This window comes from Chrysochloris asiatica, unplaced genomic scaffold (assembly GCF_000296735.1).
Source record: "Chrysochloris asiatica unplaced genomic scaffold, ChrAsi1.0 scaffold00050, whole genome shotgun sequence".
Classification (NCBI taxonomy): Eukaryota; Metazoa; Chordata; class Mammalia; order Afrosoricida; family Chrysochloridae; genus Chrysochloris; species Chrysochloris asiatica.
In genome coordinates this window covers 16,576,153-16,586,419 of record NW_006408568.1, presented here as the reverse complement: position 1 = coordinate 16,586,419, position 10,267 = coordinate 16,576,153, and the positions used below count along the sequence as shown (strand labels likewise).

The following is a 10,267-nucleotide window of genomic DNA, read 5'->3' as shown; positions in this document are numbered from 1 at the left end:
GTGTAAATCTTTACGGGAGTAGAAAGCCTCATCTTTCTCCCGCGGAGCGGCTGGTAGTTTCGAACCGCTGACCTTAAGGTTCGCAGCCTGATTCGATCAAGTGCAGAAACATTAAATAACTTGCTCAAGTTCACCCAGGTGGTGTAAACCCCAGAGGAAAAGTCCTTTTCACTGATGCCCCATTGACCTTCCCCATGTGAAAGGTGTCTCGCTTCCATTCCAGAAGGTTCTCCTTACACATTTGAAAAGGAAGCTGTCTTATCCAATGGATGGCAATCATGCCTATAAAATCACTTAGCTTACTGGGATAGCGTGATTCTTTTAACATATAAATGCTCTTAGGATTATGATCAGATTGAATTTTGAGATGAGAAAACAGATGTCAAAGTTATCTTACCTCTTATCACGTGGGGAGGAGGAGTTGCCTCAATCACTGGAGCTCCTATTGCATGTAGTGAGGTCTCTGGCGTTGGTGAAGGATTGGCCCAAGGTGGGATTGAACTTGGAGCAACTTTGGTGCCATAGTACAGAGCACCTGCACAGAAAAACATATATCCATTAGTTTCTAGGTTTACATTTCCATGGTAGGTTTACATTACATTAATTGCTTACGTTTTCAATGGTTCTCAGCTAAGATTCTCTCTCCCTCTCTTTTTTTAGCTTTTATTGTGCATTGAGTGATAGCTTACATGGGAGAACATCAGTTTTGCACTCATCCTTTCATATTTTGTATCATTGCAATGATTACAATCCCCTCCATGCATCACCATTCAACAGTGTTTGCTTCTATTCCCTCTGCTTTTTTTTTTTTATGTACACAAAACACTCAGGTATATATAATCATTTGAACAACCCAAGGGCACATTCTACAAGCCTGCCTCCTGGCCACCAGCACATAGCCGTTCTCTTTCCATGTGTTAGGTTTCTCAGCTGCTGTATCTCTTGATATCATCATCTCTGCCTCCATCTCTGGTGTCACTGCTTCTCTGGATAGGGTCCCACATTCTGCTCATGCTCTTCTCCCTTGATGGTCCTAGAGTCCTCTGTTCCTGGATTGTAAGATGAACTACTCCCCCCATGCCAGAGTTCTCTCTTTCCTGGCTCCGTCAGGAATCATGCTGTATGGTTCTACATGGTCCCCACTAGAGTCCACAACCTGCGCTAACGTCTTGGTTGGAGGAACCATGCCACAGAGATCGGGGAAGGGTCTCTTGCTTTCAGCATAGACCAGAAGAATATGTCCAGTCCAACCCAGGAGAAGTCTGAGATGTTGTCAGTTATCTTGTTGTTGTTGTTAAGTTCAATGGAGTCGGTTCCAACTCATAGTGACCCTGCACAGGGTTTCCGAGGCTGTAAATCTTTATGGGAGCAGAATGCCTCATCTTTCTCCCATGGAAATGCTGGTAGTTTCGAACTGCCGACCTTGAGGTTAGCAGCCTGATTCATAACCACTATGCTACCAGAGCTCCTTCAGTTATCTTCTTAGACATATCTTTATTTACTCACCATACAACAGTCTGAGCAATGTATTTTCCCATTGAGGTTCCCTCACTAGTGAGAGACATTTTAAATACCAAAAGAACTCATTTTTGTTTTCAGATATCTAGTCTGTCTCCCTAGATAAATTTAACAGTTGAAGTTCCTGATTCTCACACTGGGATATTAGAAGTCAGAGTTCCTTGAAACTTACACCACTACTGTAAACTTGGTGCCTCACTTTAGGAGAACTAAAAATGCAGAAAATGGTCCCTCCAGCATATGCAGGTCATTCTCAAGACAATCCTCTGACATTTGGCCCCACAGGTGGCTCAGTGTGCAGTGATGCCCAGGGACCCGCAGCCTGGGTGTGCTGACCCAGATCTGTCCATACAAGGGGCTCAGTCATCATGCCACACACCTGGTTCACTTCCTTCAGACTTCTCACGGAGATAAAATTTTACTTATGTATATAAAAATTAATAATATATTTCTATTATTTTAATCAAATATCAACCAATTATAATTTTAATATGATTCTGTGGGGAGAAAGGGGAATGGAAATACAAATTCAAATAGCAAAAGAGGACAATATAAAATTTCCAGTAGTTAAAATAGAATTTGTTCATTTATATGTGTATATATGTATGTTCACTTAAAAATATATTTTTTTTAGTGGATGAATATGAGTATTTTGGATTCCATGGAGTGCATTTAAGTGTCGTAGAACAGTTTTCATTTTAAAGGAATAATATTTACTTTCTACCAGAAACTGGATTTTTTGCAACTATTTAAATCAAAGATTTAAAATACTGATGCAAAAATGTGCAACCGTGGTTGTGTGCAGTTGAATCAGTTCTGATTCCTTGTGACCCTGTACAGGGTTTCCGAGGCTATAAATTTTTATGGGAGCAGAAAGCCTCATCTTTCTCCCGTGAAGTGGCTGGTAGATTCAAACTGCTGACCTTTAGGTTAGCAGCCCAACTTACAACCCACTACGCTAGTAGGGTTTCTTGTGGGAATACATTGTTGTTTGATGTTAATAGCCATCGAGTCGGTTCCAACCCATAGTGACCCTGCATAGGGTTTCTGAGGAGCGACCGGTGAGCTCGAACTGCCAGTCTTGCAGTTCAAACCGACTTTGCAGTCCAGTGCATTAACCCAGAGCACCATTGTTGTTGTTGTTGTTGTTATGTGCTGCATAGCGACCCTGTACAGGGTTTCCGAGGCTGTAGATCTTTACGGGAGCAGAAAGCCTCATCTTTCTCCCGCAGAACAGCTGATAGTTTCGAACTGCTGACCTTGAGGTTCGCAGCCCGATTCGTAAACACTACGCTACCACCATAGACTTGAGGAATTTGGTGAGTAAACATTTCCTAAGACCATAGTAATAAACCATCTGCAAAATTAACTGATGGAGAGCCGGAACAAAAAACAAGCACAGACCTTGGGTACGAGGTGTAAGAGCAGCAGAGGCTCTGGGATTCCATACAGAGCAAGGAAGCTGCCCTGTAATGTTTCTCCACCAGATTGAAACACTGACCTGAACAGCAAGAGTAATCATGTGGAGGAGAGTCTGCCAACATCCGCTCATCCCCAGCGTCATTCTCAATCACCATTGCAGTGAGTGGTGTCACAATATGATGTTCCAGAGACATCTGCAGGATTGTTCTTGTAATTTTCTTTTTGGCAGCAGCTGTAGGAGCCAAGCTTCTGTATTCAGGAAATGGAGACACTATAGGTCATTACTTCATCCAGTGTTCAACTAGAAGAACCCTGGTGGGCTACAAGTGAAGAAATAATTGGCTTCCTGAAGTTTTGTAGTATATTTTATCTCGCAGTGAGATCTCAGCAGATTATTTCTTCAAAAGTCACTATCTTTCACAATGATGGGCTATATGACTTTAAAAGATATTCTGTGTACTTCTGTAAAAGGAGCAGGGATATTTCTCACTTACTTCAAAGCCATAGCACACAACCCTGTGTGAAGTTTTCTTTGTGAGATCGTGGATTGTGTGTGTGTGTGTGTACTAATTATACAACCAGATTTCACTTTTCTAGCTTAGTTCAGATGACCATGTCTATCTTCCTGAGACTATAGATTTAACGCAATGTACTTCTTACATTGGAGAGTTTAAATGCAGCCCGACTGAGAAGACAGAAATTGAAATAGTTGACCTTTCGAGAACTTTCCTTTTGTGATCATAATAATTATAAGTTTCTCATAGGATCATAACCTGTCTTCAAGAGGGAACATACACAAGCTACTGATAAACACAGAAACATGGATGAGTCTCTCAAAGCAAAAGAAGCCAGAAACAAAGGGTACAAACTGCATGATTATTATGAAGTTTATTAACAGGCAAAACTAACTAATGGTGGGAGATGTTCTCGGAGTAGTGGTTTCCACTTGAGTGGGAAGGGTGCAAGGGAACTTTCAGAGGTGATGGGAGTGCTCTGGATCTGGATCTGAGTGATAATTACATGGGTGATATGTATATATAAATCCATCAAACTGTACACTTAAGATTAATTCATTTCACAGATTAAGGTATGTTTTACCCTAATAAATAAGAAAAATAGAATGAACCCAACTTCATTCCCAATTAAATGGCTTATAAATTAAAACCAAAAAGTCCATTGCTCCTTGAAATAAGTTGTTGGACCTGGAGGTTCAGGACAATACTCTCCGGGGACATACACCGTGGTCAGTTGACATAACGTAATCCACCAAGACAATGTTCTATGTACTACTATGTACTACTTTGGTGAATAGCAACTGTGATCTTAAAAGTTTATGAGCATCCATTTAAGGAGCAACTGTTGTCTGGAGGAAAGAAGAGTGATAAAAATTGAAGATTGTTGTTGTTGTTGTTAGGTGCCATTGAGTCGGTACTGACTAATAGCAACCCTAAGCACAACAGAACGAAACACTGCCTGATCCTGGGCCAACCTCAGTACTGTTGCCACGCTTGAGTCCATCAATGCTGCCACTTGGCCAATCCATCTCACTGGGGTCTTCTTGAAGATAACTGGAAACAAATTGTCCAGTGGACTAATGGATCATGTGAGCATTGTCTCCATGACCCTGAGACTGGAAGAACTAGGTGGTGGCGACTAGCACTACCAACTGCTCTGAAAGGGATCGCATTAGAAGGTCCTAGATCTAGTGGAAGGAAATATGGAAAAAACCTCAACAACATGGGGACCAGGCATACTGAACAGATAGAGACTGTTGAACCTTGAGACTGTGGTCCTCAGTCATCCTTCAGGTCTAGAACTGAACTCCTCCCTATGGCTCGATTTTCAGCCAATCAATGGACACGTATATGGGGAGGGCAAAAAAAAAGTCTGATTGCGGTTGAGTCAATTCCGACTCACAGTGATGCTACAAGACAAAGTAGAACTGCCCCATAGGGTTCCCAAGGTTATAAGTTTTTACAGAAGCAGACTGTCACATCTTTCAAGAAATGGTAAAATGGCTGGTGGGTTCGAATTGCTGATCTTTTGGTTAGAGCTTAAGCAGTGTGCCACCAGGGCTCCTCTAAATGGATTGTAACCAGTGGAAAATAACTTGTGGAAAGTATTCATCTAAATCATGCTGCCTTTCTATCTATCTATCTTTCTTTCTTTTTGTAGTAAACTATCCTTAATGAAAAGTTTTCTCCTTGAATCATTTTTAAGTATAAAATTCAGTGACATTAATTGCATTCAACATGCTGTGTTATCATCATATTTATCCGTTTTCAAAAGTTTTTTTTTCAGTACCCAAGAGAAAAATTCACTACCCCTTCAGCAATGATTTCCTATTTTCCCCTGTCCTCAGACCCTGGTAACCACTAATCAACTTTTGTCACTCTCCGTTTACTTCTGCATATTTCCTATAAGTGAGATCATGTAATCTGTGTCCTTTTGTTTTCTACCTTTTTGTGTTGCAAACTCTTGTTGTGTATTATTTCAAATTTTTGATGTAAAAATTTCACTTTTGTCAACTCTAGTGTTGACTATTCTTACCGCTCAGCTAGAAGCTGGTTGATGGTTAGATAGGCCCACAATTTCTTGGTGAAATCAGGGTCTGCATGCTTGTCTTTTGATAGAAAGTCCTCCAAGTCATCCATCTGGGCTAGGGTTTCCAGGACTAAGTCTGTGCTGGCCTAAGATGGAAATTGAGTTGAAAGATACAAGGGAGCAGAATTATAGTTATGATCTTAGACATTTGTTAGGACCTATTGTGAGTGAATACAGATATTATACACTTTAAGGGAAATACAAAATAAGTGGAAGGCAGAACCTCTATCTAAGGAGTAAATACATACCACCAGAGTTTGGGATTGGGTTTGGAATGGAAAAGATAAAGATTTACAGAAAAGTTGGGGAGATGGCATACATATTCTAATGCCTTCTGTTCACTTACTGCTTTTATTCTACATATGTGATTATTAGAATGGAAATTATTATTAGCCTGTTAGTATATGATGTTGTTGTTAAGTGCTGTCGAGTCAGTTCTGACTCATGGCGACTCTGTGTAGGGTTTCTGAGGAGCTGCTGGTGAATGGACTATTCAAGGGATGTATTAGTATTTTTAGAATAAACAGGTTAGCAGAAATACCGAAGTTGCCGTGATGATGCTCTGTACTTTCTCCAATTTAGCAGGGTCAACTTTTCCTGCTACCACAATCTCCGAGCCTCCAAAATAGTTATGGAAACTGTTTTGCGTGACATCTGTTACTGCTGTATGGGGATAGTTGAACTGAACATTTCGGAGCAATGGAGTGGACACCTGGTTGTAGAATTTCTGCAATTCAGAAAAATCAGAAAGATCATTATTTTTGTATCACTTTATAAGTTTAAAACATTTCTCTTTGAAGTTCTTTAAATGCTTAGTAGATACCTCTTAGTTTATTTCCACTGGGTCTCTATGGAAAGCTATGGGACTAGGAAACATCCTCATAATTATGAGATATCTCATGAGACATATAGAAGACAAACATTGCCAAGAGCATTACCCTTGATTTAAGAGCCCATCATGAAAAGTTTGTTTCCTGTTATGACCAAGAAGAAAAACTCATGGACACTCATGATAAGACAAGTCAGTTGGATTGATAGTCTCCAAATTAAAACCTTACCTCTTAATTACTCTCAAGTTTAAATATGGTGCCTGGCATTGACAGAAAACAAGTGAAGGTCTGATTGTTTACATCTTTTTCTTATTTGGTTAAATCAAGCATTTAGTTAATGTCTTTCATATTCAAGGAGATTTACAGGCTATGGTTTGATCTGATATTATACAAAATTGATATCAAAGATGCCAATGTACTTTAAAGGGGAAATATATTGATCAGGAAGACCAGTTGCTTAGCATTAAGCTTTGATAGTGCTTTGTGACCTTTAAATCAAGGAGTACTGATGCAGGTAACCACTACCTTCTTGTTTCATAGTTCACTTTATTGTTGTTGAGTGCCATCAAGTCGGTTTTGACTCATAACGACCCTGTATAGGGTTTCCAAGGAGCAGCTTGTGGGTTTGAACTGCTGACCTTGCAGCTAGTAGTCTGGTGTTTATTCTGCAGTGCCACACCAGGACTCCCAAAACTAGCTTTGTCAGAAGTTCATAGTTCACTGTTCATGCATAAATACAAATAGGGAGAAGGCATATGAAAAAAAAAGGATACTTTTCCTTGATTCTTGTAACTAAATATAGTTGAAAATAATGACAATTTTGAGTCAAATTTGGCCACTTTCTCTTAGGCACTTGATATTATTAGTCAAATGATTTTGAGTGAGGATGATAATAATAATAATAAAAAAATGAGCAGGAAAAAAAAAATGTTACCCTGAGCTGGGAAGAAGTATCTTGGTTTCCATAAATCCTTTGAGCAATTCCACGATTTTCATTGGAAAGCCTTTTCAAAAAATCATAGTCAACGTCGAATCCTATCCCCAAACTGAACAAGGAGATATTGTCTTGCATGTTCTGCTTCACATTTTTCTGAATTTTTGACAATTTAAGTTCTCCTAATGTTCATGATAACAGAAAGGAAAGGAATGAGGAAGCAATGTCATAAAGTTTATGGAAAATCCATTAGGGCAGTTTCACAAAACTTGTCTACGTTAAAAAGGCACTTGTCCCCCATTCACTTAACTTTAAATTACATGCTGATAAGAAATATGGGCAATAGTATATAGCAACATTGTTGGGAATAACAATTTACGGAAAACAAATGCACACCTATGAGGACTGGGAAAATTATGGTACACACGAACAGTGAAATGCAGTGTAGTCATTAAAAAGAAGCAGGTGACTCTATGTACTGACATTAAATGCTATGATATATTTTAAAGAAGAAAACAACAGCAACAAAAATAAGATAAAGATCAGTATCATAGGATGCATTTAATTTCAAAGGTGATTCTAATAGAGGAAGAAAAACACTGAACCTACATATTAGAAATAGGGAGTTCTGGTGTGGTGATGCTTATTAATACTCTGGACTGCAAGGTTGGTTTGAACCACAAGATCAGCTGCTCCTCAGAAATCCTATGCAGGATCACTATGAGTTGGAACAGACTCAACAGCACTAAACAACAACAATTAGATGTAGGGAGATATTGAGCCATTTTCTTATCCATAGATAGAAAACTACTTAATTTAAAGGGTGTGTCTGAGAGGTAATTTCCCAATTTCAGTGAAGAACTGAGGAGAGAACCAGAGAACAATGGGAGAATATGTCATTGTGAACTCCAGAGTTACCACTAGGAGACCTGGGATGACTACATATCATAGGCAGTCTCCATACACCATCTTCATATACCTTTGTTGTTGTTAAGTGCTATTAAGCCAATTCTGACTCCCAGCCACCATTGTATAGGGTTTCCAAGGAGTAGCTGGTGGGTTTGAACCACCAACCTTGTGGTTAGCCATCCAGTGGTGATCCTAGGGTGCCATACCAGGACTCCTCATATATCTTATATTGAAGAATAAATACATTTCACTAGTATTAGCAAGTCTTATACTATTAAAATGTATTCAGATTTTGTCTGAGGCATTCAAGAGCACCACCAAAAGGTATGTGAGGGCTGGTTTAAGGAGAGGAGATTAAGAGAAATTAAGGTAATATGTGCTTCAAAGTCATAAGAAATCTTCTTTTTAGCTTTAAAATACATGGGTTTAAAATATTTTAGAAAGGCAGGCAAATGCCATTAGATTTTCCATCTTAAGAAAACCACATTCCCAAGAAACAACAGTAAAAATAGTTGTCCCTAGAAAATTGAAATGATACTTGCCTACTGTAGGATCTCCATCAGAAACCAAAATGATCAAAGAAACTGAGTTGGGGTCCAGTAATCCTAAATTATTGGCTTCATTCAAAATAAAGATGGCACGTAGCAGTGCTTCATTGATATTTGTGCCTGTAAAGGGTATACAATATGCTCTCTGTTACACTTTCTTTACACAAAACAATCACATTTTGGGTTCACATTTATCTGTCTGTTGATTATATATGTGTGATTTATTCAGTATCAAAATCATGTGGCTAATTTCCAAGTAACACAAATTTTCCTATAGTGGTCAAAATCCCACACTTGAGTAAAATGCTCACTTCGTAACTTGTTCCTTTAATCTATCAAAGTATGAGTCTGTCGCTTTGTTAAACAGCAAATTTAAAGCAGTCTTGCTAACATACTTGGGCATTACTCTGAAGATAGTTTGCATTTTATGTTATCAAGTAATAAAGAATATTGGTGTCATTTACTGATACCTTTGCTGAGAAATATTGAAATGGTTAAAAACTGTATTTAAAAGATTATGTGTTTGTACTTCCACCAGGAGTTTGCTGTTGTTAGATACCTTTGAGTCAATTTCAACTCTATCAACCCCGTGTGACTAAGAATTTCTAGACTGCAATCTTTACAGAAGCAGGCTGTCAGATCTTTTCTCTGCAGACCACTGAGTGTGTCAGAACCATCAACTTTTGAGTTAACAGCTAAGTGCTTAATTATTGCATCACCACGGCCCTTATCATAAATTTAATATTCATTTCATAGTGAATGCGTTATTTCATAATAAAAGTATGCTAAACCCATTGTGGTAGGATATATTGCTTCCTCTTAAGTTACCTAAAATTTGAACCCTGTGGGGAAAAAAAAATTTTTTTTAAAGTTTTTATTGTGAATTGAGTGATAGTTTACATGGAAGAATATCATTGTTACACTCATCCTTTTTCATTTCATTTCATTGCAATGATTACAGTTCCCTCTGTGCATCATCATCCATGGAAAATTTTTACTGGGCTTTAGGTCAAACCCACTCACCTCCATTAGGCTGGATTTTCTCAATATACTTCTTGGCATCTGCAACCTGTGTTTTAGTGGCTGCAACCAAATCATTTCTCCAGGTCCGAACATTGTGGTTGAAATCAACCACAGAGAATTGGTCTTCAGCTCGTAGGTCTTCTAATATGGTCTTCATGGCTTCCACAGTCTATTTCAAAACAGAAAGAAGAAAGGTCTCATTATATAAGCTGTAAACTTAAGAGGAAATCAGGAAAATCCCTAACTCATCTTTGTCATTCTTCAAGTACTGCCTCAAGCTGTAATTCTTCCAGAAAATCTCTTGAAGATTTTAGTTAACATACACGCATCGCTGACTTTTTCTGAGCATTTATTTTTTGCATTTTGGTACTTAACTTTTTTTTTTTTTTTTTAAGGTTTTTATTGTGGATTGAGTGAAAGTTTACAGGGCATATCATCAGTTTTACATTCAACAAATCATATACCTTGTTTCATTACAT

General features: G+C 38.5%; 1 protein-coding gene across 1 annotated transcript in view; it reads right to left on the bottom strand.

Annotated features, from left to right (window-relative positions):
• The window catches only part of ITIH2 (inter-alpha-trypsin inhibitor heavy chain 2), a 67,174-nt gene that overhangs the window by 24,147 nt on the left and 32,760 nt on the right, over positions 1–10,267 (bottom strand). Inside the window, exons 10-16 of the mRNA XM_006862744.1 lie at positions 9,789–9,957; positions 8,760–8,885; positions 7,309–7,490; positions 6,086–6,271; positions 5,491–5,630; positions 3,020–3,189; positions 398–535 (exon numbers count right to left, since the gene is read on the bottom strand). Coding sequence (XP_006862806.1) covers positions 398–535; positions 3,020–3,189; positions 5,491–5,630; positions 6,086–6,271; positions 7,309–7,490; positions 8,760–8,885; positions 9,789–9,957 — 1,111 coding nt within the window. The remainder of the gene's footprint in view (positions 1–397; positions 536–3,019; positions 3,190–5,490; positions 5,631–6,085; positions 6,272–7,308; positions 7,491–8,759; positions 8,886–9,788; positions 9,958–10,267) is intronic.